Source organism: Gamsiella multidivaricata, assembly GCF_025024155.1.
Source record: "Gamsiella multidivaricata strain RSA 2152 chromosome Unknown BC939scaffold_10, whole genome shotgun sequence".
In the NCBI taxonomy this organism is placed as follows: domain Eukaryota; kingdom Fungi; phylum Mortierellomycota; class Mortierellomycetes; order Mortierellales; family Mortierellaceae; genus Gamsiella; species Gamsiella multidivaricata.
Genome location: NW_026251718.1, coordinates 77,942 through 105,225, shown reverse-complemented (window position 1 = coordinate 105,225; position 27,284 = coordinate 77,942). Strand labels below are relative to the sequence as shown.

General features: G+C 50.2%; 12 protein-coding genes across 12 annotated transcripts; 3 read left to right on the top strand and 9 right to left on the bottom strand.

Moving 5' to 3' along the window:
- Positions 1 to 717: 717 nt before the first annotated feature.
- Positions 718 to 1,202, bottom strand: BC939DRAFT_500028 (uncharacterized protein; the record flags this gene model as incomplete). The annotated part of the gene is made up of 2 exons (XM_051560001.1): positions 718 to 919; positions 1,021 to 1,202. 2 exons carry the CDS (start codon positions 1,200 to 1,202, stop codon positions 718 to 720), a joined length of 384 nt encoding a protein of 127 aa, XP_051415615.1.
- Positions 1,203 to 1,666: 464 nt separating this feature from the next.
- BC939DRAFT_393354 (uncharacterized protein) lies at positions 1,667 to 4,698 on the bottom strand (the record flags this gene model as incomplete). Its single annotated transcript, XM_051552085.1, has 5 exons — positions 1,667 to 1,840; positions 2,009 to 2,539; positions 2,714 to 3,037; positions 3,144 to 3,382; positions 4,170 to 4,698. 5 exons carry the CDS (start codon positions 4,696 to 4,698, stop codon positions 1,667 to 1,669), a joined length of 1,797 nt encoding a protein of 598 aa, XP_051415614.1.
- An 888-nt stretch (positions 4,699 to 5,586) lies between these two features.
- Positions 5,587 to 6,738, bottom strand: BC939DRAFT_10595 (uncharacterized protein). The gene is made up of 3 exons (XM_051549882.1): positions 6,691 to 6,738; positions 5,705 to 6,428; positions 5,587 to 5,684 (listed from the first exon to the last, which is right to left on the bottom strand). Exon 2 carries the CDS (start codon positions 6,264 to 6,266, stop codon positions 5,808 to 5,810), a length of 459 nt encoding a protein of 152 aa, XP_051415613.1. The 5' UTR covers positions 6,267 to 6,428; positions 6,691 to 6,738; the 3' UTR covers positions 5,587 to 5,684; positions 5,705 to 5,807.
- A 1-nt stretch (position 6,739) lies between these two features.
- Positions 6,740 to 7,486, bottom strand: BC939DRAFT_441004 (uncharacterized protein). The gene has a single exon (XM_051554162.1). The coding sequence runs from the start codon at positions 7,092 to 7,094 to the stop codon at positions 6,831 to 6,833; it is 264 nt and encodes an 87-aa protein (XP_051415612.1). The 5' UTR covers positions 7,095 to 7,486; the 3' UTR covers positions 6,740 to 6,830.
- Positions 7,487 to 7,639: 153 nt separating this feature from the next.
- BC939DRAFT_10548 (uncharacterized protein) lies at positions 7,640 to 9,540 on the top strand. The gene is made up of 3 exons (XM_051549876.1): positions 7,640 to 8,361; positions 8,631 to 9,222; positions 9,345 to 9,540. Exons 1-3 carry the CDS (start codon positions 7,821 to 7,823, stop codon positions 9,517 to 9,519), a joined length of 1,308 nt encoding a protein of 435 aa, XP_051415611.1. The 5' UTR covers positions 7,640 to 7,820; the 3' UTR covers positions 9,520 to 9,540.
- Positions 9,541 to 9,684: 144 nt separating this feature from the next.
- BC939DRAFT_441000 (uncharacterized protein) lies at positions 9,685 to 10,329 on the bottom strand. Its single transcript, XM_051554161.1, has one exon. It carries the CDS (start codon positions 10,289 to 10,291, stop codon positions 9,743 to 9,745), a length of 549 nt encoding a protein of 182 aa, XP_051415610.1. The 5' UTR covers positions 10,292 to 10,329; the 3' UTR covers positions 9,685 to 9,742.
- A 2,908-nt stretch (positions 10,330 to 13,237) lies between these two features.
- On the bottom strand, positions 13,238 to 14,730 carry BC939DRAFT_440995 (uncharacterized protein). The gene is made up of 3 exons (XM_051554160.1): positions 14,527 to 14,730; positions 14,368 to 14,441; positions 13,238 to 14,237 (listed from the first exon to the last, which is right to left on the bottom strand). Exons 1-3 carry the CDS (start codon positions 14,537 to 14,539, stop codon positions 13,695 to 13,697), a joined length of 630 nt encoding a protein of 209 aa, XP_051415609.1. The 5' UTR covers positions 14,540 to 14,730; the 3' UTR covers positions 13,238 to 13,694.
- A 3,243-nt stretch (positions 14,731 to 17,973) lies between these two features.
- Positions 17,974 to 19,334, top strand: BC939DRAFT_500023 (mitochondrial carrier domain-containing protein; the record flags this gene model as incomplete). Its single annotated transcript, XM_051560000.1, has 2 exons — positions 17,974 to 18,033; positions 18,456 to 19,334. 2 exons carry the CDS (start codon positions 17,974 to 17,976, stop codon positions 19,332 to 19,334), a joined length of 939 nt encoding a protein of 312 aa, XP_051415608.1.
- Positions 19,282 to 21,420, bottom strand: BC939DRAFT_440992 (hepatocellular carcinoma-associated antigen 59-domain-containing protein). Its single transcript, XM_051554159.1, has 6 exons — positions 20,753 to 21,420; positions 20,454 to 20,652; positions 20,265 to 20,353; positions 20,069 to 20,156; positions 19,452 to 19,939; positions 19,282 to 19,354 (listed from the first exon to the last, which is right to left on the bottom strand). Exons 1-5 carry the CDS (start codon positions 21,118 to 21,120, stop codon positions 19,688 to 19,690), a joined length of 996 nt encoding a protein of 331 aa, XP_051415607.1. The 5' UTR covers positions 21,121 to 21,420; the 3' UTR covers positions 19,282 to 19,354; positions 19,452 to 19,687.
- On the top strand, positions 21,305 to 23,282 carry BC939DRAFT_10470 (uncharacterized protein). The gene is made up of 4 exons (XM_051549867.1): positions 21,305 to 22,497; positions 22,586 to 22,753; positions 22,847 to 23,081; positions 23,180 to 23,282. Exons 1-3 carry the CDS (start codon positions 21,489 to 21,491, stop codon positions 22,861 to 22,863), a joined length of 1,194 nt encoding a protein of 397 aa, XP_051415606.1. The 5' UTR covers positions 21,305 to 21,488; the 3' UTR covers positions 22,864 to 23,081; positions 23,180 to 23,282.
- A 183-nt stretch (positions 23,283 to 23,465) lies between these two features.
- On the bottom strand, positions 23,466 to 24,761 carry BC939DRAFT_500020 (uncharacterized protein; the record flags this gene model as incomplete). Its single annotated transcript, XM_051559999.1, has 2 exons — positions 23,466 to 23,546; positions 23,631 to 24,761. The coding sequence occupies 2 exons, from the start codon at positions 24,759 to 24,761 to the stop codon at positions 23,466 to 23,468; spliced, it is 1,212 nt and encodes a 403-aa protein (XP_051415605.1).
- A 644-nt stretch (positions 24,762 to 25,405) lies between these two features.
- Positions 25,406 to 26,034, bottom strand: BC939DRAFT_440989 (uncharacterized protein). Its single transcript, XM_051554158.1, has 3 exons — positions 25,737 to 26,034; positions 25,706 to 25,709; positions 25,406 to 25,470 (listed from the first exon to the last, which is right to left on the bottom strand). Exons 1-3 carry the CDS (start codon positions 25,944 to 25,946, stop codon positions 25,454 to 25,456), a joined length of 231 nt encoding a protein of 76 aa, XP_051415604.1. The 5' UTR covers positions 25,947 to 26,034; the 3' UTR covers positions 25,406 to 25,453.
- Between the last annotated feature and the right edge of the window lie 1,250 nt (positions 26,035 to 27,284).

Below are 27,284 nucleotides of genomic sequence, written 5' to 3'. Positions count from 1 at the left end.
ACGTCCTTCTCGAGTCTTCCTCGGATGTGGGCAATCAAAGTGTTGTACAAAAAAGACTTGCCCGTTCCTCCTGGTCTATCAATAAAGAACACCTTTGCCGCACCTTCGTCCTTGTTATCCAGCGCTGCTGTGATTGCAGCGTACAGTGCTTTTTTGATCGTCGTTGCAGAGATCCAAGTACACGAGCTGCCTTAGCTGCAAGTGCCTCAGTGTCGAGCTCTGCATGCTGTCCGAGTTCGTCGTTGTTGGGTTGACGATTGATGAGGTTACGAAAGTCTTGAGGCATCTCTTCATAGACCGCCAGACTGGTCCCCAACTCCTTTCAAAATCTCGTTGACGTGGAACAGTGCAGTGCTCCTGGCATCCTCTTCGGCATTCGGGCGATCTCCATCGACATACAGGAAGTCCTGAGATAGCTCATCAGCGGACGCTTACCATAATTCGAGGGGATTAGATGGGTTGTATAGATGTAGAATCATGGCGAAAAGATGGCGCAAGGCCGCAGGACTTTGGTGACCTGCAGCCTCGGTGCTGAGATATTTTGGAGAAATTGAATGAGTGAGAAAGAGATGTGGCTCCATTATTTGTATAAAGATATAATAGTGAGCTGGAGGTACACTTATTAAACTAAATATACAGTGAACTGGGTTCGTGCGGAGATATTCAAAGCTGGTCGCTCCTCTGACATGCAGGAGCAAAAGGCGCAAACAGTAACGATCACGATCCACGCTGCTCGCAAAGTTTGGGACCGCGTACTGCAGTGCAGTCGGCCGATGGTGTCGGAGGGGTCCTCGCCGTCGGGCTCTCCAGCGGTGCGTACGCTGGCTCCATGTGTAGTGCTTGGGGGATCTCGGAATACAGGTACTGTCGGTCCTCACTATTCAGCCTGAACCGCCCCCATGAGGTTGGTGGCAAAGTCCTTTTCCGCCAGTATCACCGCTGGGGTCCCCTGGTCACTAAAAATGACATTGTGTCCGTCCTCGACATGAACCTGCAATCGCACGATGTTTGGTGCGTGACCGTGGAGTGGGAAGGAGAATATCCTCCAGAGGGGCCTCACAGGCAGATACGTATCTGGAATCGCGGAATTCATTGGTTTCGTTCACATCTTGTGGAGCATCGCCATTATCAAGAGCAACAGTCATGTTGGCTCTCTCAGGGCCTTTGGTCACATATTTATAGAGATACTTGACGGCAGACATGGACGTGAAGATCTCCACATTGATGTGGACGTCGTATTTTGGTGCAAAGCCATTTGTTATATGGCACTACCCATCGATTGTCGACTGTGCGCCGAGGCTGTTCATACGTTGGACCCTGTCGTCGACGATAATGAGGATAGCCTTTCTATTCTTGGACGTTTCGTTCGAGAACGCGCGGGGATAGCCCTTGTTACACGTCGAAGGTCGCTCCTCGAGAGGGTTCCTCGTTATGGACAGGATGGAACAGATGGTTATGGATAAGGACCCTTTCAATAAAATGTTTCTTTTTTGAGATGCAGTGGACGCAGCTCCTAGCGGGGGAAGATAACCTTGCACAAAAAATCCAACGCACTCCAAGGCGAGGAAGGATACCAAGATCCGTACAGCATGTTCTGATTTTTTTTTTTTTTTTAATCATTATTATTACATCGCCAAACGACTTTTTTTTTTTTTTCTTAACGCCCTCAAGAGGATGAGTAGGTGTCCAGCAGCGACATCATCTCCTCAGGGATCAACGGCACAAACACGCGCTCGACTCCATTTTCACGCTCCGACATGTTCTCCGGAATCACAAACGGCAACCACGCCTTACTGTTCCTTGCCTCCGACAGCAACGCCGCCTCCTCCTCCTGGTCGCGCTGACGCTGCTTCGCCCTCGCCTTTTCTGACTCGGTCAACAAGACAGGTGGTGCTGGTGGCGGCGGAGGTGATGTCGGTCCCGATACGCTCGTCCTCGATTTCGATCCAGAACCGTCCTCGCCCGAGGGTCTACTCATGGACTTTTTGCTGGCCGTCTCTGGATCGACCAAAGACATCATCGTCAATGGCCGCTCCCGTTTCCGGTCCATCATCTGCCGCCTGACCATCTTCTCTGTGTCCGAGGCCACCTGAAGCACATACTGTGTGATCTCCTCGTTCAACCTGGGTTCATTCACTTCGAATCGGTATGCGCTCACCACACGCTTGACCTGTATTGGGTTCAAGAGCTCCAGCTTCTTGAGAGTCTCGATCCATGTAGCAAAGTCCTCCTGCAGCGACAGGACCTGCAGCAGCTGCAGCAACTGGATCAATGGCTCAAACTGGTCCATCAGCTTGGCTGGCAAGTGGTTCATGCGGATCCAGTCCTCGAGGATCGAGAGATTCAGTCGGGTCTGAAGAGCCTTGGACCGGGACAGCATCTTCTTGTTGGCCATCATACGGTTGAAGACCTCGTTCGAGACATAATGCAGAAGCTGAGCAATCACGTAATGGATGATATCTGGGTGGATATCATAGGTCTGCATCACAAACAGCAGAGACGACAGCATCGTGGTGATCGTCCTTGGCGAGATGCGACGCTGGCGTGGGGATGGTGGCCGCTTGGTAAGAGGGAGCATGGATTGTGAAGAGGTCCTGGTCAATGGTCGGGGCTTTGCTGAGGGCGAAGTCGAGTTGGGGTTCGAGGTCGAATCCCCAAACGTGGCGGCGGATCCTGGGTTGGGCGAGAGCGATGAGCTCGATCTCTTGCTGACAGTGTTGTTGTTGCTGTTGCCGTTGCCCTTTGTCGATGCTTTGCTCATGCTACCCCTCCAGAGGAACGCCCAGTCTGACTGGAACTTGACCTCGTCCATGCCCACGATCGTGTCATGGTCCAGCATGGCTGGCTCCAGGATCCGCTCAATACGTCTCTCGGCATCCAAGACAATCATCTGGATCATGTCCAGCAACATCGCCTCGATCTTCAGCTGATGGAGTGCAGACGCCTGGCTGAGTCCAGGATCCTTGCGCAAGAAGTGAAGCAGGACACTGGTGTTGGAGATCCAGTAAGCTGTCAATGTCATGTCCTCAGGTTTGTTCTATTTTGGAATTTAGGCTAACGCTGTTAGCTTCGCGTGATCGGCGAGTTCCCAAAACAAAATAGAAAGTAATCTAGATTGCTCCTTTGTGTGTGGATGTGTGTACCTTCGTGACAGTATGAATGCTTGCTGAAGTAGCCTCGAGCAGCTCATCCAGCAATTCCTGTGAGCTGAAGTAGTGAGCGAATCTTGCAGCGAGGAAGAGTACATATGCGGGGATGGGTCTATGGGCACGCGAGCGTCCAGGCTCCATGGCCGTGACAGTGGTCTCGATGATATGTTTGATATCCTTGCTCGAGAAGACGAACATCTGATCGGGCAGACAGCGCTCCCAGTCGAACTCTCCTTCGTCGTCCAGTTCCGGCTGTTGTCATTGCCACATGGGATATAAGAACGGAAGGAATGGTTAGCACTCATCCGTGGGCGTAAATAAAAAATAAAATAAAAAAAAATAAAAAAAGGAGTGCATGCTGAACATGTGTGCATTTCGAGGATACGGCAGACAATGGACAATTGCCCTGCAATGCCGCGCTCCCCTCCCTGGCTCTTCTGCTCTTAAACAGCCTCTACTCCACCTCCCCTTTCCGCACTCTCGTTTCTTTTCAAAAATAGAGAACAGCGCCCACGCTTCTTTTGATTCGGATCTTGACTGTTGTTGTCCTGCCACAGAAATGAGTCGAACCTCATCCAGGGGTTCCTCAAAAAAGTATTGCCGAGCCAGTCAATAAAATAAACAATACAATAAAATAAAGTAAAGCAAAATAAAATATAATAACATAACAGGAACACATGCATCCATGCATCACAGAAAAAAAAAAAAAGAGGGGGCTGCGGGCATAGAACAACTGACACCGCCCAATGTCGCACAGCACTTGTGCGTGAAGAAAGAAAGACAACAAAAAAGAAACAGTTTCCCAACGATAAAGATTTGCAGCACCAATACGCACCTGATCAGCCAAAGATAGATCCGCCATGTCGACTTCAAACGCATTGGCACTCTCCATCGCCATGCGGTATCGCCGCTCGTTCTCCGCCATGATCTCCTCAAACCCTTCAATGCCGCTCTGGTAAAAAAGGTCGTCGCCCAGGGACGAGTTGTTGGTGCGGAAGAGGGATCCATTGCTCGAAACACTGTCTCGTCTGCCAGGTTCCTGGAAAATTTGTACAATTTTCGTATTGTCGTTGGGGTCATGGCGCAAAAAGTCGACGATGGTGTGACCCTTGGCGGTTTGTGCAGATGTAGATGCGCCCATTTCCAGAAGGAGCCGAACAATGTTCTCGTGCTTATTGTTCGTGGCCCAAACCAGCGCTGTCCACCCAAACTTGTCTCGGGCATCGACCTGGGCGCCGGCTTCAAGTAGCATGAATGCAATCTCGGTGTGGCCAAAGCAGGCAGCATAGATGAGTGGAGTGGTGCCGTCTTCGTCCTGTGCTTCGAGGTCGATCCAGTCGCGAAAGTTGTCGAGCATGTCTGCGACCCTGTTCATGTCTCCGTTTGACGAGGCTCGCGAAAAAAGCTTGGACATCTTTATCTTTTTCTCCTTGTCTGGGATTGACCGTTCTATGATCCCACGGGGATCGTCCAGTTGTTCTCTGTCAAAGTCGAAAGCGAGGGGGTTGGATGCAGTCGTAATCTGAATTGCCTGACCCTTAGTCAACATTTCGAACTCATGATCGAGACGTGCAAGCGTATCGGTACCAATTCCTGCACCTGTGCCTGCGGCAAGTGATGATAGGGATGCAGTGGGCGCTGTGCTGCTGCTGGGGGTGGTCAATGCCAAGCCAGTGACGCTATCATGCATCGGGCCATCATCCTCGTCACTGTCGGATCTTTTGAAGCGCAGTGTGCTGGCGAGGTCCTCCTGGTCGTATGGATTTGATCCCCAAGGGTCGAGTTGCTCTCCTTGTGAAATACGCAATAGTGGGCTGGATGTTGCTGTGTCTGTTTTTGCAACTGTTACTGCTGGTATTGGTGTTGCTGTTGTTGCTGTAGTTGGCGACTTGTAGTTTGAGTGTGGTTCGGTTGCCTCTGTGACAACAGAGTAAAGCGAGTCGGACCCGGAATTGCTACGACGGTGGTGTTCCCTCAGACGACGATCGTCCTCGTCGTCGTCAAACTCGGTCGTGGCCACAGAGTCTGCAGAGACGTGGGAGAGGTGTTTGTTCTTGACGAGAGAGTCGTCGTGGCTGTGTGGGTCGTTGTCGTGGAGGGTCTCTGCAGAGGAGACGACGGTCTCTGTGTCGTCCGAATGCATGTTGTGGTGGTCCTCGTGGTGGGCAAGCATGCCTTTGTCTGTATGGGAGTTGTTGCTGTTGCTATTCAGGACGGTGTCATAAACCAATTCCATCAACGGGCCAGTCCCCTGTTGCGGTGCGTCAAGCAAGTGTGGAAGTGTGTAGGCGGGAGGGAAGGAAGGAGGCGAGCAAGAGTAGGAGTGAGAGAGGAAGCGTCAGTTGGGGACTGAAGGAAAAGTAAAGGAGGGAAGTGAGAGTGAAAGTGGAAGTGGAAGTGGAAGTGGGAGCAAAGCAAGAGGAAGCGGAGGAAGCGAAGCAAAGGAGGGAAAAGTGCCCGATCCAAGTAAAGGAACGTGCCCTACGGCGAGGGTGTGAGAGTCAGAGGGATGCGTGTTTGTGTGTGTGTGTGTGTGTGCGTGCGTGTGTGTGTATGTATGTGTGTGTGGATGGGTCTGTGTGCTGTGTAAAGAGTGCCTATGCTGAGTGTGTATGTGTGTATGCGTGTTTGTGGAAGTGGAAGTGAAAGTGGAGTGAACTAAAGTGGATGTGATGGGGAAACGTGGGATGAGAGGTGATGAAGAGCGGGATGAAGAAGAGAAGGAGGTGGGGGGAAGAGGGAGGGGGGAGCCAGATGGGCGGAAGGGGGAGTATGGGGCGTAATAATAATAACAATAAGGTGTGGTGTGTGTAGTGTGTTGCGTGCGATAAGACTGAGGAAAGAATGCTTATGAACCAAGAAAGTTTGATTCACAATAATTATCGATCCAGTCCTCTGACTCTGACTCTCGCAGTAGCACCGTGTAAGAAACCAAAGAAAGTGCTCACCGCCTTCGGGCATTGTAATTTCAATTTGTTTTCTCGCTGGACATCCACACCTGCTCTTCAACAGAAGATGTTGCAGACGGGTCGTGTCAATGTAGGTACGTGTACGTGTCTGTCTGGCATGCAGCGGTGAGATATTTATACATCTCGTGAAATCATGATGATGGGGCATGGCCAAGGGTCACCACGGGCTACATACTCAGATAGCCCCCCCCCCGTGTAAAAGCGATGTATATTTGAATTATGAATCTGTAGACCAAAAGAGTCATCTCCATTGCTGTAATAAAAATATCATTCGTTTCTCCTGCTCATCTCATTCCTGTACAAGAGTAGACTGGGTAGGGCTCTCTCCACAAAACACAAGGGCAAGAGGGCAAGACAAAGACCACGACAACGACAACGACAAGGACAAGGACAAAGACAAAGACAAGGCATGACAATTCAAAGGAGGAACAGGGTCAGTCTGGGTACTTAGACCATGCGCCGAAGCAAACCCTTGCAAGCAATTAAATACGCAGCAATGCCATTAATATGTCGTGCCGTTTGTTCTTGTTTTCTCCAAAGTCTCATCTTAGCCTGCGCCTACATCTAAATACCTTGTAACGTGGTCCCTTACACAGACGGAGAAGACCATAGCAGATGGACAAAAAAAAAAAAAAAAAAAAACGGAGCACTATCTCCCATCTGTGGACAAAAAAGCAGATATAATATATGGATAGCTCAAGTTAGGCATAGTCTAGGAGAAGAACATCAGGAGCGCATGCTGCGAGAGCGTGAAGGAGAAAACGCTCTCTCTTCTCATCCTTGCAGGTTTGCATACTTGCATGCTTGCATGCTTGTTTGGTTCCTTGTGTCGCTTCATGGTGTACACCTCTGGTGGACAAGCTTGCTGTAGTCTAACGGTTGGGGTAGATAAATACACTAGTGGAAGGATTATAGAGTCGAAGCAAGCATCGAAGTGAAGAACGAATAATGAGATTGCACAGGAGGCTAATTGCATGGAGTAGAATGGGAGTAGGATCGGTCCAAGTGCGAAACCAGGGCCGTGCGTGGCAAAGTTCGTTCAGGAACTCGGAGCATAAACGACAATCTGACTATCGGGGGTGCAGGGGTCAACAATGTCTCGGGGCAATATGATAATCTCCTAGTGTCGACTGCAGCGATTACATACACGCACCCACTGTCTATCGAAGGCATGGGTATAAAACGATGTCCATGTGTCGATGTGTATCCGGTATGTATATCCGATGGAATAGTCCTGCACAACGCACACCATCCATGTCATCACCCGTTCCCGCTGTGCACATGTGTGAATTGCATCCCCCTACTGGCAGATCAGCACGTGATGTTACTTAGTGCCTGAGAAAAAAAAAAAAAAAAGAGTCCCCACCCGACCGGCTCCCCGCCCGGTTCTCCACTGCCGTTCCCCCCGCGCGGTCCCCGCGGTCGGGGCGGGTTGGCTGACGGGCTTGAAGTCTGGCCAAAGTGTATCGTGTGCCCTCCACGGAGGGACGGGGACAGGAGGAGGAGGAGCTGTACCAGCCAACCAGACATAGTTTTGTCCCCTGCCTGCTGAAGTGAACAAACACAGGCTGAGATTCTACTTCTTGGTCATCACCTTACCCACCGCTCCTCCTCAACAAATCCCACTCTCATCACCCATCGCCCATCCCCCTCTCTCTCCCTTCCCCTCCCCCTCCCCTCCCCGCCGTCCACACCAACAAACATGTCAAGAGAACTGTCGGCGCTTACAACCATAATCGACTCCCTGGGCCCTCCCCGAAAGATCAAATCTCGGGGCCCCAAGTACCGCCGTGCCTCCGTCGCGATCATCATCCGTGTCCGCCCAGACCACAACCGATACCCCCAATACAACGCCTCCCACCACCCCCCTACCATCCAGCCCTCCAAACAGCATCAGCAACATAGCCAACAGCAACAGCTTCGCCCGATCCAGGCCATCGAGAACCCTGAATCGCTTGACGAGTTCTTTGACCAGGACTGGGTCCGTACAGGAGTCCCCGAGGTCCTCTTTATCGAACGAGCGACCCGCAAGACAGATCGGTGGAGTGGCCATGTGGCCCTGCCGGGAGGCAAGCGTGAGGAGGCGGACGAGGATGACCAAGAGACCGCCGCTAGGGAGACACTCGAGGAGATTGGTCTCGATCTGTCGGATCTGACTCAGTTCCGGTGCTTGGGCGCATTGGACGATCGGGAGCTTTGGACATCCTTCGGAAGGGTCTTCTTGATGGTTCTTTCGCCCTTCGGTACGTTTTGTTGGTGGTTTTTCAATCAATTGATCCCTCGACTCTCTTTTTCCTCTGCGACCTGTATCCGGCACGGATGTCTGCGTGTGTATGTCTGTCTGTCTGTCTGTCTATCCACCAGCCGAAGATGGAGCTTTTTTTTTTTTTTTTTTTTTCATGTTCTGCCTTGGCTGCAGGGAGGGGATGAATTATTTGCCAACATAAGGTTCTCTGCGTTCCGGGGTCTTGCACATGAAATCCTCTGACTAAAGCCCTTCCTTCAACTCCAGTCTACATCCAGCTGTCGCCCTCAACGCCCCCATTGAAGCCCCAGCCGGATGAAGTCGCCTCTGTGCACTGGCAGCCGCTCTCGCTCTTCCTCGACCGTCTCGAGAAGCCCCAATGGACCCCCATGACCATCAACCTCTCCAGCAAGCTCACCCCGCGTCTCTCCCGCACCTTCCTCCGTGGTCTCTTCGGAACCATGTCCCTGCACTCCATCGAGATGCCCTATAAACCCGAGTTTGTTCTCCGGACACATCAGGATACCAACAGAGCGACGGATATTCCCAAACACGGGTCAGGATCAGGGTCAGGACCGTCCTCACCAACAGCGACAAGCAAAACCATCATTGATTTCGAACCAGAGTGGGATCCAGATCATCGCCCACTCAAGCTATGGGGATTGACATTGCAGATGATGGCGGATCTGTTGGAATTGAAGGACGGGCCGATTCAGGTCGATATCCGGCAAAAGGTCTGGGATTCGAGGAGGATGAGAAAGCGCTTGGATGCCGGATTCCTGCCGGGGTTCTCACAGGCGGATATGCATTTCTGGGTCCGGGCCTTGTTGAAGTTTCATTCGTGGCAAGGAACTGAAAAGTAAGATGAGATCCCTTTTTTTTTTTTTTTTTTTTTTTGTAGTAATTGATGCTTGGATCTTTCACATGCATGACTATCAAATAGCTTACAATGCTTTTTTTTTTTCTTTTTCTTTTGTATAGGAAAAACACACAGGCGAACAGGGTGGGTTCATGGGAAAGCTACTACCGTCTGGTCAAACAGGCCTTCTTGTTCGTGATCCTCGGTCGTGTTGCTGCGTTCGCATTCCTGGTCAAGTTCTTGAAGGCGCCCGTGACCAGGATGTTGCAGGGTGCCTCTGCAGCAGCAAGATCATGATGTAACGATAGACCAGACCACTCACTCCTGCCCATAATAAATTCACCCAGCAGGATCACAAAAAAAATTACAAGTAGACTGTGAGGGGGGACATTTTGCAGCATAATAAACTGAACGATCCTTTTTGGTGTTTGGGCGAAAACCACATCAGAGCAAATTTTTTTTCTTTTTGAACAATTGCAAGTTATTATTTTATTATTGCAGTTGAAGAAGGGGGAGCATCCTACACGACCCAATGAGAGAATCCCCCTGAAGAATGTTGCATTGGAGTAAACCTCAGGAGCAGCGCTGTCAAAGTCGTGGATATGGACCGCCAGCTGGCCGTAGCCGATGCCCAGGATGTCGACGATCCCATTAATGCTTCTGTTGCGTCTGTGGAGCTCAACGTGCTGTTCTCTTCCGGTGCCAACCTTGCAATCGATCCGCGCCGCAGGTTGTTCCTGTTCCTGTTCCTGTTCCTGGACAGAGACACGCTGACGGTTTTGGAAGGTCCGAAGGAGGCTGTGGTGTTTAGACTCTGGGCATGGGCAAGGGCGCGGGATAGTTCTTGGGACGATGACGGTGGCAATAATGCACAGGTGTACACGGGCGAGGGCGTAGGCGTCGTAGGCTGAGCCGAACAGGAAAATCGATCGGACTCGATCCTTTTTTTCTCCTTGGGAAGACAGTCGTCGCTGTGGTCAAGGTTTCCAAACTCCGAGCGAGGCTCAACCTCTGCCTCCCATGGACAATGACGCGCTGGTGCTACCTCCCTTGCCACCATTGTCAACATCGTTGGCACGAGCGAGGGCTCAGGTTCGGGCTCGTCTTGCTGCTGCTGCTGCTGCTGCGGTTGCTGGTGTTGCTCAGGATGATCGATGGCCGCGGGATGCTGGAATTCGTACTTGGCCGCAGTTTGTGTCTCCGCCTCGGCCTGCCTAATACCACATGTCTCATCCTCGGGCTGTGACAGGTCCTCGTCATCGATAGGCTCGTGGTCGTGAACCTGAACCTGGACCTGAGCCTGAACCTGTGCCTGAGAAGTCGAACCTTCTATCGACTCCCGGATCGCGTGCCTGAACCTCTCCGAGGTGAAGCTGAAGTTAAATCGAGCTCCACTGCTACTGCTGTTACTACTGCTCGTTCCTTCTTCCGCGTGCTCACGCTCACTGCTCTCATTGCTCGCAGACGACATGGGGGTCTCGACCGCAGCAGCTGCACTCGCACTGCTCTTGATCCGGAAGCCTGGTGATCGACAGCTAGGGTCGAGAATCTCCTGTGGGATCAAGAAACTTGCCGGTGTGGTCGCGCATCTCCTCATGATCGGCTTCCTCCTGGGCTCCTCCTCCTCCCTCTCAACAGCCGTCTCGCTCATCCAATACTGCTGTGGTGGTACAACGACCTGATCCAACCATCTTCTCACCCTCGCCTCCGCGACTGAATGCCTCAGCGAAGCACCTCCTTGCTCATGCCACCTCCGTCCATCGACCCTATAGGCCTCCATGGTCTCCTCATCCTGACAGTACACCTGTTCTGCATACCACTCTCCACAGATATAACATGGTGCCATCCCCGAATGGTCCTCGACCCCCTCAGGCGAGCAGAAGCATCCCTGGACGAGGTCACATCCACAGGGTTCGGATTGGAGTGATTGGAGGATATCGATTAAGAAGGACATGGCTTGTGTTCGAGTCGAGAATTGGAGGATACTGCTGCTTGTGTCCAAGGAAGGGCTGTAGAGATGACGGGCGATCAGATGGTGTTGTCGCTGTTGTTGATTAAAGGTAGAGCAGGAAGAGAATGAAGATGACGAGGAAGAGGAGGATATTGAAGACCATGAGGATGAGGTGTATGAGGGAGGGTAGCTGGATGTGGCAGGTGGAGAGGGGTATGTTTCTGAAGTTGCTGGCGATGAGGATGAGTAGGATGTGAGGATGTGGGGGAGGCTGTCGAGCGCGTAGGCCAGATCCTGACGGTTGCGCCAGGTTGGCAAGTGTGGGAAGTATGGGTTCCTTGACATCTTCTGGAAATATTATTATATTAGGGATATTAGGGTGGTTGTATTAAGGAATGTAATGGATGTATGTATGTAAGAAAAGAGGAGTAACTGAAGACGCGACTAGTGATATTTAAGTATGTTCTACAATTACAGGGTATCCAGAGCGAACTGAAGGAATGAGGGGGGAGGGGCAAAAAAGAGAAAGAACACTTTTCTAGCGGTTGGAACGAGATCGAAGGAAAAGAAAAGAAGAAAAAAAAAAAGAAAGAAGTAGGACGGAGTGGAATGTTTAAATACAGGATCAAAGGCGGATGGATGGATTGCAGTTCTTTATACATGAGGTGCGCATACCTCAGGGTGTCGACATGTTGGACTACGGCAGTCTGTTTGCATGTCATGTCATGCCATGCATGGGCTGGACAGGGGGCAGGGCAGGAGTTTTTTTCTTGCAGGGATAAACAAACTTTATTCGAACAAAAGTTCAGGTGGAGCAATTGGGCTCGGCAGGACCAATGGCGGACGTCTATGCATTTTCTGATGGCTGAGTGTTTTCTCCTTTAACAAGGCAGCGGTATGGTTATACAAAGTCCACCAGGAAAAGTGGCGAACCCTTTTCTTATGGGACCTCCTTAGTCTCCGTTCCTTTTACATGTACTTTATCTTTTCGCGACGGGAAAAGAGATAGTGAATTGAACTGAAAACAAAACGGCAAAACAAAGGAAAGATGAGCCCGAGGGAGAAAAAAAAAAGACTGGATGATGCGCATGCGCGTTTTTTTTTTCTTCCCCCCTTCCCCCTTGCTGCTCCCCCCCGCGGGGCGGAAATGTGGTTGTTCCAATGGTCAATGGTCAATGGTCAATGGCCAAATAAGTCGGGGTTAGTCCAACGTCTTTAAACTCAAGGTTACTTACTGGGATCTCATCTTTTTCGCGCTCTTCTCTCTTAGTGCGAATTTGGTCCGCACAAAACTATACATTCTTATGAGCATCATCCTCATGAACCATATCGAACCACGGATGGTGGTACAGGTACCCTGACCCCCTTCCCTCCATTCCAATGGACCTTGATCTGACCACCTTTAAGTTTCTCCACATAGCCATGACCATGGTCATGGTCATGATCATGGTACGGGCCACTATAGGCTACACAAATATTCCTCCCCTTCAATGGTACGCGTTGCCGGAGAATCAACAGTTCGGGTCCCATTCTCTGTGCTCCCGTCGTACGAATAAAGCTTGTCTAATATTAAAAAAAGTACAGTCTATCTATTAGCGCGCTGACCCTGCGCTGCGCTGCATGTGTATCGTGTCCATGTGCCTCATTCAGCATACGTCTGCAAACATACATGTTAACAGATACCGCGACTGTACAGACGAGTTGCCGGTATCGAGCACATCCACATCCACATCCACATCCACCCACCCACCTACACACACACATGCATACACACACACACCTACACACACATGCACACACACACACACACACACACACACACACACACACACACACACACACACACATGCACACACACACACAGCTGATCAGCTTTTCTCTCGCAACTGGCGTTTTGGACTTTTTTTTTCCCTGCATCCAAGCAAGCACTCAACAACAACAACATCAATGCGTGCACACTGCCACCCTGTCTGACTCTTTTCTGCATATGTATGCAGTTCCTTCCTTCTCTATCTCGCACCGCCACAACTATGCAAATAATGCGCCCATGGATGCATTGGGTACTGACTACCGCGGTATATCGGCTATGACACTTGCCTTGTGAGTCTTTTTCTAACACTTTCGATCATGCGTGTATTTATTTACCTGTCATCTTTGAACGCGTCTTGGCGCGGGTTTGTTTACATAACCTATTACCGCCTCCTCTGTATGGCCTCTTCATATCGTGTGACAAAAGGCATAGCCACAGCATAGTCGATCCTCGTTTTCTTGTATTGAATTTAATCTTCAAAACAACCCAAAGGACTTGGATTTTATTTCATACAAACCGATTGTACCGGTTTACAAATAAGGGGGAGAGAAGAGAGAAGGAGAGGGCTAACACCGCAAGCATTAATAAAATATGCAAAAGAAAAGATAACAGGTAAGCAAGAGAATAAAGGAAATGATAATATGCAATAGGAATAATAATGTGCCGTAAAAAATAATGATGTGAGAAACACAGGCGAAGTAACAACCGCGTTTAGAAGAGAGCCCTCTGGAGCAACGACGGCAGCTTGGGTCGAACCTCATCCCCGAGAGCCCCCACCCATTCTCGCACCTTCGTCAACCGCGACGCTCGGCCATTGCTCATCACCACCACCGCCAGGGCCGCTTCCGCCTGATGATCCGTCTTGGCGTCAGAATCCAAGATCGCCTCCAAGAATTTCTGGATGGACGTCGTGTTAACCGCTGCCGCATCTGCAGAGTCGAAGCGTGTTTCACGTGCAACAGCCGCCACCAACGGCAGAGCAATCCTGTAACGCTCCCCGTCGATCATCATCTTGAAAAGATCTGTTCTCAAGAACTCGTTGTAGAACTCGGACCAGCCGTATCCTTGCACAAAGAGCAACTCGAGACCCTTTCGGAGTGAAAATTCGTAGCCAGGCTTTGTCCGGCATAATTCAGCAAAGTTTGGCGCGCGAACAGCATCCATTAACTCCTTCACGACTTCGTCCACATAAGGTGCACTCTCCAGGCTTGGCCATCCACATTTTTGTGTAAACGTCGCGAAGCCAAAAGGGATCTAATAAGCATGAATAAAAAAAAAAAAAAAAAAAAAAAAAAAAAAAAAGGGAAGAAAAGTAGATTAGATGAATATACTTGATTGTCGCAGAATAATTATATCCGCAAAGATCTGTAGCCACCAAACCCACCTGCTCTGTCCTGGTCGCCTCTTGGTGAGTGGAAAGAATCGCTTGGATGCACTTGGCCAGGAACAAACCAGAGTCTATTAAAGATATATCGTATATTTAGACTACAGGTCAATGACTCTCGAGCCAAATGAACATGCTGCCTCACATCCAGCAACTTACCCTCAGGTTTCATCTCAGAATCGACAGCGAAAACAGCGGGCCATACGCTTGTAATGGCTTCGCAGAGAATAAGAGACGATTTCGCGTTCGAGATTTCTCGCAACAAGTCGTACGCGAGGACGCGCGGCCTCTGAGCATCGTCTTGACATCTGTAGACACCTGTGAGGACTCGGATCAGCACGCTATAATAAAACAGGACGGAAAATTCCCATAGTTTTAAATATAAGCGTGAATCGATGAGTATGCGGATATGCCTGACCACGTAACACCGCTTCAAGGCCTCTTGACGTACCTCGTAATCCTCAAATCACCACCAAAGAACGCGTCCTTCAAGATTTTCTCGTGCAAGACCTCAAACAGTCTGCCGATTATGTTCATCTATGGCAGCGCAGATAAGATAAAAAAATAAAAAAATACAATATTCGATATTAGTACAATCATTCAGGCATTTCACCGTTGCCCCGAAATGTCAATGGTCACGTTCGTCGATGCCTTACTTCAGGGAATCGTTCATGGAGGACGCACAACGTTTGGACCATAAACCTTTCGCCAGGGCAGAGAGACTTGGATATCGCTATTGATGCGTAACCCGGAAGGGCCCACGTCTCAGTATCATCTTCAAGGATATTGCGCTGATTTCGGAAGGCAGGCACCTTGGGGGCAATCTCACGCGCTTCCATCTGCACAGCCTCGAACAGGTCGCACATCCTAGTAGGCAGGACCGTTGCAACAGTGTCGAGCTTGATAGACGCCTGCTTGTCGTTTGCGAGGGCAGAGCTCATCATGCACGTGAAATCTAAAAAGATATTACGCAAACGACAGTTAATGAACAAAGAACCAATAAAATGGTCATCAATACAGACATTAGAGCCGTGCTATGCTTACATTGGACAGGGTTCGAGATCGATGGTATAATGGGATTGAGAGAAATGTTTCTGATCTCGATACGTGACAGGTCGATGGTTGAGGCTTTTGTAGTTTTCTTGGTAACTCTTAGCTTCCTCACTGTTGTTGGTGACTTTGGCGTACATGGCTTCTTCGTCGGTGTCGGATCAGTCTGTTGAAGTTCGAGATCAACCTTTCTCTTTCTTCCCCTCTTCTTCGGACCATCCACATTGACAACAGTATCCGCCGCTGTTGGAGCTGAGATTGTCAAAGTGCTAGCCCGGGATGAGGTCGCCGGTGTGTTGGTCAACGCGGTGGTTTTTGGAACGTTTACTGGGGCTGATGTGGCCATAGCATTGGCCTGCGTTAGATGATCCTGCATCTTCTGTTTTTGCGTGTTACGCTTGAGCTGTGGTTGCTTTTTAACACTTGAAGCACTCGCAGCCGTGGGGGTGATCGGTGCATAGTCGTCGTGCATGGAATTCCACGGGTCGAACTCCGTTGTAATTGCATCGGCTGGTTGTTGGACTTGAATCAAGGTCGGCTTCTCCACGAGGCGACGAGTGAGTTCATTTTGCAAAGCCTCCTTCTCTTTGGTCAAGGTCTTAATTTGCTCTGATAAAGCTGCTATCCTTTTCTTGTCGTTAGTACTGCCGGAGACGAGACGATGAAGGTGCAGCAGATCCTTCAAACCCTCGATCGAACTAAGGGCTCTGTCAAGCCGATCGCCTGTAAGCTCAATATCCGAATCGCTCTGCTTTGCCGGTGGGGTATGTGTCCGTTGTGGATGTACCGGTCTGGATGGAGCGTCCAGCGTCTTCTCAGGATCAAATTCCTCGAAAATCTCCATGTTTGTGCTGTGGGAGGTTCCAGCGCTGAGTTTATGTTCGAGGACATCGTTCTTGATTCGGAGTTCCGTAACGCTATCATTGAGCGATTTGATCGTGTTATTGGCGACCTCCAACATCTGGCTGGCTGTTTTCAGCTTCTCCTCGGTATTCTTTTGCTCTTCCTTTGCCAGCTCCATCTCGAGGTACCGCTCGGTGTTGGCGTCCTCCAGTTGGTGCTCCAGTTCATCGAGCTTGTCCTGCAGCTCCTTTGTTCGACTTTTGTACCGTTCCTCCTCATCCTGCTCCCATGTTTTCTTTTGTTGCTCTAGCCACGCCGCTCTGCCCGAGTTATTTGCCTTTGCCTTCATAAGTTTTTCGCGCAGATCGGACACTTCCTGCTTTCTATTTCAATATCAGGATATCAGAGAACAGCGATACAAGCATGCCGTTAGTATACGTGCATTTTTGCACATAAGGTACATTGTATCGTACACGTATTTTTCTATGGCATTACCCTCGGCGGCCAGCTTGTTCAGCTTCTTTTTGTGCAGCAATCAGCTTCTTGTTCAGTTCGTTCACCTGGTCCTGGAATTTGTCTTGTCCTGCTAATCTCGCTTCCAATTGTGTCTTCAGCATCTCGGCAGACTTGTTTAACGTTATCTGCCTCTTCAGGGAATTTTCAGCAGTGACGAGTTTCGCCTTTGCCTCCTCTGCCTCTGCTCGTGCATGCTCGGCCTCTTTTGCCAGTGCTTCCGCACGCGCCTTCAGCTGACTGTCTTGTGCTGCAGATGGTGCTCCCTTCTTCAACTGTTCCTCCAACTGGGCGATACGTTGTCGAGACTCGTTCAACTCATTTGTCAGGTTCGCAGTTTCTATTTCGAGACAAGGACATGGCGCACCATGGAGAGACAGTGTGAGTTTTTTTTATTGGGAGGGGGTCGAGTTAAAACTGCTCTGTTCAATTCAACTTGCGTTTGCAACTTACCTGTCTCTTTGTTCCCAAAGATTTCCATGAGTTTGCCAACGCTGATCACTTTGCGCTTGATGTTCTTGACGTTTTCCTGGACGACTTGTGGGTCGAAAGCCATGGCCGACTCAGGATTGGGAGCCGAATCATGCTGGGCTTGTTGCGGAATGTTTGAGGTCGGTATGGCCATGGCTGAAGGATCGAGAGTCTCCATACGAGGAGGAGACACTCACGGGTGCGCGATAGGTGTGAAGGGACGTGCGGACCTGAGCACGGGGAGTAAGGTGTTCAGTGGTTGGACGAGAAGGCGCAAAGACGAGATAGTATTAATGATATGAATAAATATGACGCTTGAAGGGCAGTACCGCCGGAGTTGTCAGAGGGGTGCAGCCAATAAGGTGAGCGTGCGAGTGCGAATGCGTGCGATGGAGAGGGAAGAGGAGTAGGCAGGGAGTGAAGAATGGTGGCAAAACAACCTAAAAGGAAAAAAAAAAAAAAAAAAAAAAAAAAAAGGACTGCCTCAACCTGGGGTTTGGTTCGGGGTTGGGTGTTTGCGCTTTGTAGCATGTGCGACTGGGACTGCCAAATGCGCGGCCTGGAGCGTGGCTTGGTTTGTTGAAAATTTTTATGAGGAGGAGGACGAAGCAGGAAAAGCGGGACGGCGACGGAGGGACGCAGAGGAATCTCAGGGGAAATAAATACGACGGCTGGCCGCAACGTCGTTTGTTCCTTCTCTTCCCTCCTCTCTCCCCACTCTTCATAAACATGTCGACCCAGGTCAAGCCAAAGAAGGACGCCAAGGCTTTCGCCGCCGATTTCCTCATGGTGAGTGATATGTTACATACCCTCTTTCCCTGGATTTGTTCTCTCCCTCTTCTTGCTGATCAAGCGCACCAGCAAGAGCAAGATTGGGCTCGGCCATCATCTTTCTGTACCTACCTCGCACCCGATCCGGCTCTCGATCCTCGATCTCGTTCCCGGAGAGGAAGGGAGGCGCCAACTAAAGCCTCTCAGGACATGGGATTATGGATACACTTCAGTTCCTTCTCACCTTTCCTTCGTTTCTGCTCGACTCTCTCCCCCTCACTCATCATCATCGTCATCATCTCGACCTTGACCAGATCTTCATCCGGTTTCCCCTGACTTGATCTGGCCTGGCCTGATCTCGACCTCGGCTCCTTTTATAGCTCCATTTTAATGGCAATCGATTGTACTGACATCTCTGAATGATATATTTTATTCAATAGGGAGGTGTTTCCGCCGCCGTCTCCAAGACTGCTGCTGCCCCCATTGAGCGTATCAAGCTTCTCCTCCAGAACCAGGATGAGATGCTCAAGACCGGCCGTCTCTCCCACCCCTACAAGGGCATCACCGACTGCTTCCGTCGTGTCATTGCCGATGAGGGTATCAAGCCTCTCTGGAGAGGAAACACCGCCAACGTCATCCGTTACTTCCCCACCCAGGCTTTGAACTTCGCCTTCAAGGATTACTTCAAGGCCATGTTCAACTTCAAGAAGGAGAAGGACGGTTACGCCAAGTGGTTCGCTGGTAACATTGCTTCCGGTGGTGCTGCTGGTGCCTGCTCCCTCCTCTTCGTCTACTCTTTGGACTATGCCCGTACCCGTCTCGCCAACGATGCCAAGGGCAAGAACGGTGGTTCCCGCCAGTTCAACGGTCTCATTGATGTTTACAAGAAGACCATCGCCACCGACGGTGTTGCTGGTCTCTACCGTGGTTTCCCTCTCTCTGCTTTCGGTATTATCATTTACCGTGGTCTGTACTTCGGTCTCTATGATTCCGTCAAGCCTTTGTTGCCCGCCAACCTCCAGGGTTCGTTCATTGCCTCCTTCATTCTCGGATTCGGTGTTACCAACTTGGCTGGTCTTGCTTCCTACCCCGTCGATACCGTCCGCAGAAGAATGATGATGACCTCTGGTGAGGCCGTCAAGTACAACTCCTCGTTCGATGCCTTCAAGCAGATCGTCACCAAGGAGGGTTACAAGTCCCTCTTCAAGGGTGCTGGTGCCAACGTCCTCCGTGCCATCGCTGGTGCTGGTGTCTTGTCTGGTTACGATCAGCTCCAGGTCATCTTCTTCGGCAAGGCCTACTCCGGTGGCTCCGGATAAACGATCTGTCCCTTCTCCAACTGAAGAGCACAAGATTAGTCGTCTGAGAGTATTTAGATATTGGACGCCGAAAGACATTCGATATGAAGATGTAATAAACAGTTTTTTTACGCATACTTGTTTCTTTTGTCCGTCATTTGGTAATGTGCATGCCATTCTAAGGAATGGGCAGGGTTTGCCCTGCCTGTAAGGATGGCCTTGTTTATAGGTGTATGTTTCATTCGTTTCGTGGGTATTAAGGTTTGGTTGCATTTCCCAGGCACATGTATCAGTTGTCAAGTGCATCAAAGACCAGCTTGGAATTTTATTGTCGCCGGTTACTGTTGTAATCCCTGCATAGCGCATGGTCTATCTTATCGCCTCATACGCTTCTTGAAACGCTCCATTACAAGATCATCCGTAGCCATGCCTCGGCCAGCACCGCCCCTGTTGTTTTGTCCGCTATTGTTTCCGTACGTGTTTTGAAAGCGGTGATTGGGCCCTTGTCCAGATTCCGAGTTCTGGTTGCTGTTGTTATTATTGTTGCTGTTATTGTTCCGGCGGTTGTTTTGCTGATGGTGTGAGATGCGCTCCCGATCTGAGGGCACATATGCTGGTTGCGAAAACTAATTGGTAAATAGATCAAACATGCACAACATTGGGTGATCTTATTGATTAGTTTACTCATAGATCGCAACCGAATACAACAAGAATAAAAGAGTTGGAGCGGGTACAGAATAAAATGAAATCATTACCCTTCCAGGATTGATAGAGGTGGTTGTACGCTCTTCAATTAGCTTGCGCTTCGCTTTTTCGGTTTCCTCGATGTTCTTCAGTCTTGCGCTATTCAAAGATGACGCAAATAGTATGGGATAGTCATGTCAGGAACGTAGCCTATAAACAAGCAGCAACGCTCTTGATTCTCAGGAGGTATTGATCAATGGCACATACTCCATGCCGAGGTCTACTTCTGGGATCGCCGTCAACATAGTCGTAGACAGCTGCACATTTCCCTCCTGCTCTGGTTTAGGAGCCGTTCTCTATCAAAGTCATAAATAAGACGAGTGTCAAATAAGTCAGAGCTCGTTCAAACCGGAACATGCGCTGGTCCATCGATTCGCGCCTGCCAAGTCTCAGTACCTTGATACCGAGCTCGTCTAGGATGTCCGTGTCCCCATTGTATCCTTGGGGCGCCCCTTCCGTGTTTTCTTCAGATGCTGAAGTCTCGCCTCTGCGTTTCTTCATCTCTTCTTCGATATATTTCATCATGTGCTTGTCAACATCCAGTACGTTCGTCTGCTTCGTGAAAGAGTTGAGAACTCCTGATGACTTGCCCTCACTAGCACAAAGCATGGACATGATACATAATGTCAGGATTGAGCCCATGCAAAATCACGGAGTCCAGCATATGCCAACCGTGCGTGGGGTGTACTGCTTACCTATCTTCCTGGCGCCTCATTTCGTCCAGATCAACTAATCCGCCTCCAGAAGAAAGTCCCCATGGATCCGCGGCGATGACCTTATCTTTCTTCTTTTTCTTTCCTGATGTGTCTCCAACGAGCAAATCTGTAGCTGCGATTCCTGAAGGGCGCTGTCGAAGCTTGCGAAGCTCCATCAATTCGTCGAGGCTATTTACATACAATAAAATCAAAGACGTAATGATACGCAAGTCGAGGATCATTGGGTTGAGTACCGCAGAGCGCTTGACGATCCCGCTAGCAGGGGTAGTTCCATGACATTGAAGTGAAAGCTGATACACAAGACTCAAGACCGTGCACCTACGTGAGTCCCTCCGGTTCATGTTCATCCCCTGTCTGCTGTGCTGTTGCGCCGTCTTCTACTCCTGGTGCCTCGGGTGTGACCTCGCGCTTACGGTAGTTTCTCCTCTTAGTGTTGCCGCTCATTGCTGTTGTGAATGTGAGTATAAAGAGTCCAAGTTGAACACTCAAGTAATGGTCCTGATCCTTGCTGTCGTTCCTGTCTGGTTCTCAAAGATGTGAGTGAGATGTCGTTCTGGAGCAGGGCCCGTCTTTCCCAGCAACGAGTGCGTTTGTTGTGGCTTTGTGCTCAAAAAGCGATTCATTCGTCTCATTCCTTTACCCCCTTCTCTCCTTGACTTCACCCCAAAGCAAGAATCCGCACAGACTCGAAGTCTAGTCAGCATTATTATAGCCCATGTCGGACTCAGGAAGCGCGCAGGGCCCAGGCGGGGGAAGACGGCCTCCAAAAGTGGGTGTCTATGTCCCTCGTCACCGTCGAAATAACGACGAAACCTCCGCCGTAGCCGAGTCAAGCGACTCAAGACAAAGCTCCACAGCATCCTCCCCACGTCAGCAGCACAGTAGCAAGAACCAAAGAGACAACAATATGCCTAAAGAAGACTCCACAGAAGAGGGCAACTCATCCAGATCCGGACACTCTTCCGGTGGCGAGGTTCAACGGCGGGGTCGCGGAAAATTCATGGGACCAGGAGGAAGCGGATCGACAAGTAGCGGCGGACACGGCGGTGGAAACACAAGGGGCCATCGCGACAATAGAAACGGTGGTACCGGGACAAGCAGCAATAGCAACAACGGCAGCAACTCATCAACAGCATCTCCCTCACAGCAGCCAGTGCCCTCCGTACCAAGACACCCAAGGGGACGGGATTTCGATGCAACGGTGCTGAGGCGGTACAGCGATGACGAGAACAAGCCGGGGTCGAGCTTTTCCCGATCCAGCAGCTATAGCTCCAATCGATCCAATAACAGCAGCAACAATAATGGCGGCGTATTATCGCCAATGCATTCCTCGAGTACAAGACCTGCAGGGCGGAGCCATGATTCATCCAACACGAAAAGATCAGATCGCGCAGACGAGGGGGCCTGGAGACGAGACGATCCAAAAAAGGCAGAAGATCAGGATCGGGAGCAGAGGTCGAGCAGTAGAACCGATGTCGAATCAGAGTCCGACCTATCAAACCAATTGAATCGGATACAATTGAGTGAGGATAGCGACAAGAAGGACGAGACAGAGAGTGTAGAAGAACTGGAAGAATGGGAGCTTGCGCTCCAAGATTCAGACGAGGATGCGATACCACGGATAGAGAACTCAACGGCCTCAAAGTCGGCCAAGCCGCACCCGGCAGAGCATTTGCTCAGTTCTTCAGCGTCCAAGGCTCCCAAGACCGGAAACTGGTCCGAAGGTAAGATACCTAATTTGCATGTCAGTACTTTATCTCTGTCACGACTGTCGCTTATCGCTACTCTTCTTCTCATACCTATCCATGGCAGTTGCGAATGAAGAAATGTACATCCTCGAGCTCTATGACTTTTCGCCAGCGATCAAGACAATGCACCTAACAGATATGTTTGCGCCATACGAGAACCGCTCTGGAGGATTCAGGATAAAGTGGATCGATGACACAAAAGCCCTGGTGATATTCGAATCCGCTGCCGTTGGTATGTAGTCTGCGATCGTTGACACAAGTCCATCTCTAGCCGATCCGTACTTTTAACCATCTTCTCGACTTTATCGTGCCTACCGCAGCCAAGCAAGCATATATTGCTAATCTCACAAATCAGATCGCGAAGATCAAGCCTTATAATGGTGCAGATAAGGACATTGTTCGGAGCGCAGGAAACCCTTCCAGTGGGGCATATAATGGCGTCAGACCCGCAAAGACGGATTCTGTTGCTCGGAGACTAGTCCAGGGAGCGCTCGGCTTGCGTGTGAGGAGGACTCCAGAGCAGATTGCAGAGGAAAAGGCACTTGTGCAGGCAGCTAAAGGTTCGCGAAGAATCAGTTGGGGGGTTTTTTTCGGGGCTCCAATGAGGTTTGCGTTGACATTGATTGACATGGCTTCTGTTGTTTGTTATGCTTTACAGAAGCTCGTGAGGCTCAGCGACAAGAACAACAGCGACAACGACAAGAGATGGACGCAGTATTTGACTCTTAAGCAAGCTGGTACAATTTCTCATTCGTACAACCGGCCGATAGATCGCTTCACAGCGTCATGTTGCATTTCTCTCGTAATACGGAATTGTTCTTCATACCGGTTCTATTAATCTATCAATAAAGACACGCTGCCATTTCTTTTCCATTTGCTTGTTTATATTACATGCGCAGCTTAGCCGATGTTGGTGAATATATGTTCTGCTTCCTTCACCCCGATCATTTCGAATTCGTTGGCGAAATTGACGGGCCCAGTTGAGTAAGCAACTCGGAGGACGGACAGGTTGCAGAAAAGGTTGCCTAAAGCGACGCCGTGGTCAGGTCAGTGGGTAAAGATAATTTGATCCGCAAAGATATTCACCTGCGCACTGTAATATAACATACCGTGGCAATGTGTCTGAAGCCATAAGAGCCCTCCTTTGCGTCCCAGACAAGCGTCCATCCTTTCGGTATCGCAGACTGTTCAATTCGATTCATGTACTCCAGCATCTCTCCAACCACTCCTCCATATGGCGGCATAAGAACAGGGTTACCTGCCTCCTCATCATCCTCATCTCCACCCAGGTCCGTGTCCACGTCCATGCCGCTATCACTTCCATCCTGGCCGTCGATATTCTTCTTGATCGCGTCCTGTTGAGCCAAGGCCTGAGCTCTCTCCTCACCCAAGAAATATGCAGGCTTCATTCCACCTTGTTCCCAATCTAATATGCGGATCGCAAACTCTATCAGGTGCTTCTCAATATCCTTTTGATTGATCAGGGGACTCGACAGAAGCGAAAGCTGGTGCATCCGACTGTATACTGAATGCACGCTTTGCGCTTGCTGCCATTGAGAATCTGATGGTGAGCTATCCCCGGCGAAGTGACCAGGGCCTTCAGATGGCAGGAGTGGGAGAGTACACCCTTGGGCGGTGAGAGGTGACGAAGGTCGCGGTGGTGGGCGAGATTGCTCCTTGGTAGTCAAAGGTATCGCGTCGATGGCGGCGAGGAATCCATCGAATATATGTTGTTGCTCGCTTGTAAGCACTACCGTAGGAGTCGCCAAAATCGTCGCTGGTAGATCCGTACTCGCACTATCTCCCACAATTACCTCAGTGATCATTGAGCCGCCATCCAGATCCATAGCTATCGGTCTACTCGATTCGCTTGTATCCTGCGACTCTTCTTGAGGTTTCAATTGAGTGGAAACCGTTGCTGGAGAGGAGTTCGATGTAGGATCAACTGTCGCTGCAAAGCTCTGGAGGTCCTTGAGCGCTGCAGAGACAAACTCGTCTCCTTCATTGCATCTGTCCAGTGGTGTGGAGACGGTATCACCATCGCGACCTGGCTTATTGGTATTTACTGGGCTGCTGTCCTGCTGCTGACTGGGAGCTGGTTGTTGGTGAGTCTGGTCTGTAGAAGAGCCGATTACTGGCGACGAAGGCGCAGAAGGTTGTTTAGAGATTGCAATGAGGGATGGTCCGCTTGATTCGCATTCGGATTCAGAGTCGCTTGCATAGTTGACAAGGCTGTTCATGAGTGTTATACTGGACAACTGCCGTGATCAGCTGAGGGAAGAGCCGTGTCAGTATTTCGAAAAGACAGAAAATTGGTGGCAAAAATATTTTCTGTGCTGCACAGGAGACCTTCCAACGCAAGACGGCATAGTGAGTGGGACTCTAACGCGAGATGAATGTCGTTTTACTAAATGAATCCGATCTTTCTAAATCGACTGGTGCTGTTGGTTTTGTTGGCTGCGAATCTCGAGTTATTCGACCAAGCTTCTGAGGAAATGCAAAGTCGTTTTTCGAGCCGCAAGTCGATGGTTAAAAAAATGCGTTGGTCTATGGGTTTTGTGCGGGTTGGGGCCAGTTCAGGTCACGTCCTCGATGAGAGGAAATGCTTTGCTGCCAAATTAAAGACGCATAGACACATACACGCATTGACACAAGACACATAGACACATAGACGAGCACACAGAGAGACAAGGCAACAAGAAGAATTGTTATACAGTTTTCTGATGGATATGATGGATATGATTTATTTTTGAATATGTTTCTGTCTCCCGGCCCACTCATCCTCCTCCACCACTCGCGATCCTGTTGTCTTGTTGCGCCTGTTGTGCCCGCTGCTGTCTTGTTGCGCCCGTTGCGCCCGTTGCGCCCGTTGCGCCCGTTGCGCCCGTTGTGCCCACTGTCGCCACGGTCGTCTGTGCTGGTCGAGAGGGGTCTAAGGAAGAAAGAAAAGACACTGGGGAGAAAGGATGATGGTTAGTACCAGCTGCCTTTGTCGTTGCCATTCTAAAAAAAGATAGAAAAAAAAGAACATTTCGGTGCGCAGACCCGCTTGGCCACCAGGATCCAAAGGCCTCTATGTGATAGGCATATCAAACAGAGACTACTTGAACCCCTGAAGGGCTCCAGGACCCTTCCAAAAACAACACCACCCGAGCCCGAAAGAGAGAACACAAAGACCAGAGGCAGAGGAGGCCATCCTTTAAACCTATACTCACCCCAGACTGCAAGACCACTAGAGCACAGAAGGGGACCCCACAAGCCATGTCCCAAATGAACACGAGGCGCTTTGCAAGGGCTTTTTTGACAACACCAAGCAAACCAGAAAAGAAGAAGTCAGCCAAGAGGGCCGCCCACGAAAAGTAATACAAAAGATTGAGAGAACAAAGTGCTGGCGGATGCGCTGGGGATGCAAACAAAACCCCCATTGTGCACACCGCGCCCCACTACTGGTACCACCTCTTCAACGGACTGGTCCAGCCACCACCACAACAAAAGAAAAAAAAAAAAAAAAAAAGAACAACGTGGGGGCTCTATTGAGGGAATAATATACACTGCCCACCACATGCCGAACACTACAGCAAAGTTGGTCAGAACCCGGTAGTGTCAGCGAACCAACAAGAAATAAAAAAAAAAGAACAACGCGGAAGCCTGTGTCCCTATCACAGGCCCCACCCCTGACTACTACCTCTATAGTGGTCCCGAGAACACAAGGACCCGGTAGTGGCCAGCAACAACAGCAAGAAAAAGTAAAAAGAGAACAAAGCGGGGGAGATCTATAATCAAAACCCCCCACTGCTGGCTATTGCCAGTGATGATTTACAAACATGTTTTCAAGTGGAGGAGAACAATTGGACCACCAGCAACAGGAATGCGGACAAAAATCCTGTGCATGGATAGTCCCAGGATGACCAGCAGAGCTAGGCAAGCCTAGACAAAATTCCACTGGTACGCTGGAATCAACGAAAGAGAGATGGAAAAGAGAACAACGTGGTCCCTCTAAATGGGAATACTGTACATTGGGACCACATGCCGAACACTACAGCAAGGTTGGTCAGAACCCGGTAGTGCCAGCGATTCAACGAAAAACTACAGAAAAGAGAACAACGTGGAGAGCCGTGTCCCAGGCACGGTCTCCACCCCTGGCTACTACCTCTATACTGGTCCCGAGAACACAAGGACCCGATAGTAGCCAGCAACAACAGCAAGAACAAAAAAAGAGAACAAGTGGGGGTCGAGTGCATGAGAATACGGACAAAAACCCCATGCACCGGTCCCCAGACTAAACCCCCCGGTGTCTACTCTCTCCCAGTTCACCTGACCAATGTTGTCAAAAAAGGCCTCACAAAGAACCCCGGTTTCGTTTGAACATGACTTGGAGTGCCTCACCCGACTGTACCCTGTGGCTCACAGCTAGAGTGGTATAGGGGATGGCGTCCCTACCCGCAGCTTTGTGCTGTCCCTTAGGAGCTGGAGCAGTGTGTTTTGAAAAGGTAGCCGTCCCCACTCCAAGAATCCAAGAGGCCCTGCCCAGCACACCGACCGCACAGGTGCCTCCAGAAAACTGACAACCGCCCAGATTCACGTCACCAAGAATGCCCAGCAGAAATAAAAAGGGTAAGGGAAGAAGAGGTGGGGTGAAGGAGGAGAGCTCAAATAAACTTATCTTTGGTTACTTGCGGCCGCGGTCGTTCGTCGTCAATAGTCTTGGCTACGGTTGGTGATGGTGGGCGAGTGTGGGCCCGTGGGAGAATGGGTGAAAAGTC

What these genes read in the sequence shown, in the direction of transcription:
- BC939DRAFT_10595 (XM_051549882.1), bottom strand. Translation starts at nt 6,266, where the DNA reads ATGCCCCATCATCATGATTTCACGAGATGTATAAATATCTCACCGCTG.
- BC939DRAFT_10548 (XM_051549876.1), top strand. Translation starts at nt 7,821, where the DNA reads ATGTCAAGAGAACTGTCGGCGCTTACAACCATAATCGACTCCCTGGGC. An exon ending in GATGGTTCTTTCGCCCTTCG is followed by an intron (nt 8,362 to 8,630) that starts GTACGTTTTGTT and finishes CTTCAACTCCAG; the next exon opens with TCTACATCCAGCTGTCGCCC. An exon ending in TCGTGGCAAGGAACTGAAAA is followed by an intron (nt 9,223 to 9,344) that starts GTAAGATGAGAT and finishes TCTTTTGTATAG; the next exon opens with GAAAAACACACAGGCGAACA.
- BC939DRAFT_440995 (XM_051554160.1), bottom strand. An exon ending in AGGCGACCAGGACAGAGCAG is followed by an intron (nt 14,238 to 14,367) that starts GTGGGTTTGGTG and finishes CATGCTTATTAG; the next exon opens with ATCCCTTTTGGCTTCGCGAC.
- BC939DRAFT_440992 (XM_051554159.1), bottom strand. Translation starts at nt 21,120, where the DNA reads ATGAACATGAACCGGAGGGACTCACGTAGGTGCACGGTCTTGAGTCTT. An exon ending in ATGAGGCGCCAGGAAGATAG is followed by an intron (nt 20,653 to 20,752) that starts GTAAGCAGTACA and finishes GCTTTGTGCTAG; the next exon opens with TGAGGGCAAGTCATCAGGAG. An exon ending in GAAGTAGACCTCGGCATGGA is followed by an intron (nt 20,157 to 20,264) that starts GTATGTGCCATT and finishes ATCTTTGAATAG; the next exon opens with CGCAAGACTGAAGAACATCG.
- BC939DRAFT_441000 (XM_051554161.1), bottom strand. Translation starts at nt 10,291, where the DNA reads ATGTTGACAATGGTGGCAAGGGAGGTAGCACCAGCGCGTCATTGTCCA.
- BC939DRAFT_440989 (XM_051554158.1), bottom strand. Translation starts at nt 25,946, where the DNA reads ATGGGGGTTTTGTTTGCATCCCCAGCGCATCCGCCAGCACTTTGTTCT.
- BC939DRAFT_441004 (XM_051554162.1), bottom strand. Translation starts at nt 7,094, where the DNA reads ATGCAATTAGCCTCCTGTGCAATCTCATTATTCGTTCTTCACTTCGAT.
- BC939DRAFT_10470 (XM_051549867.1), top strand. Translation starts at nt 21,489, where the DNA reads ATGTCGGACTCAGGAAGCGCGCAGGGCCCAGGCGGGGGAAGACGGCCT. An exon ending in GACCGGAAACTGGTCCGAAG is followed by an intron (nt 22,498 to 22,585) that starts GTAAGATACCTA and finishes TATCCATGGCAG; the next exon opens with TTGCGAATGAAGAAATGTAC.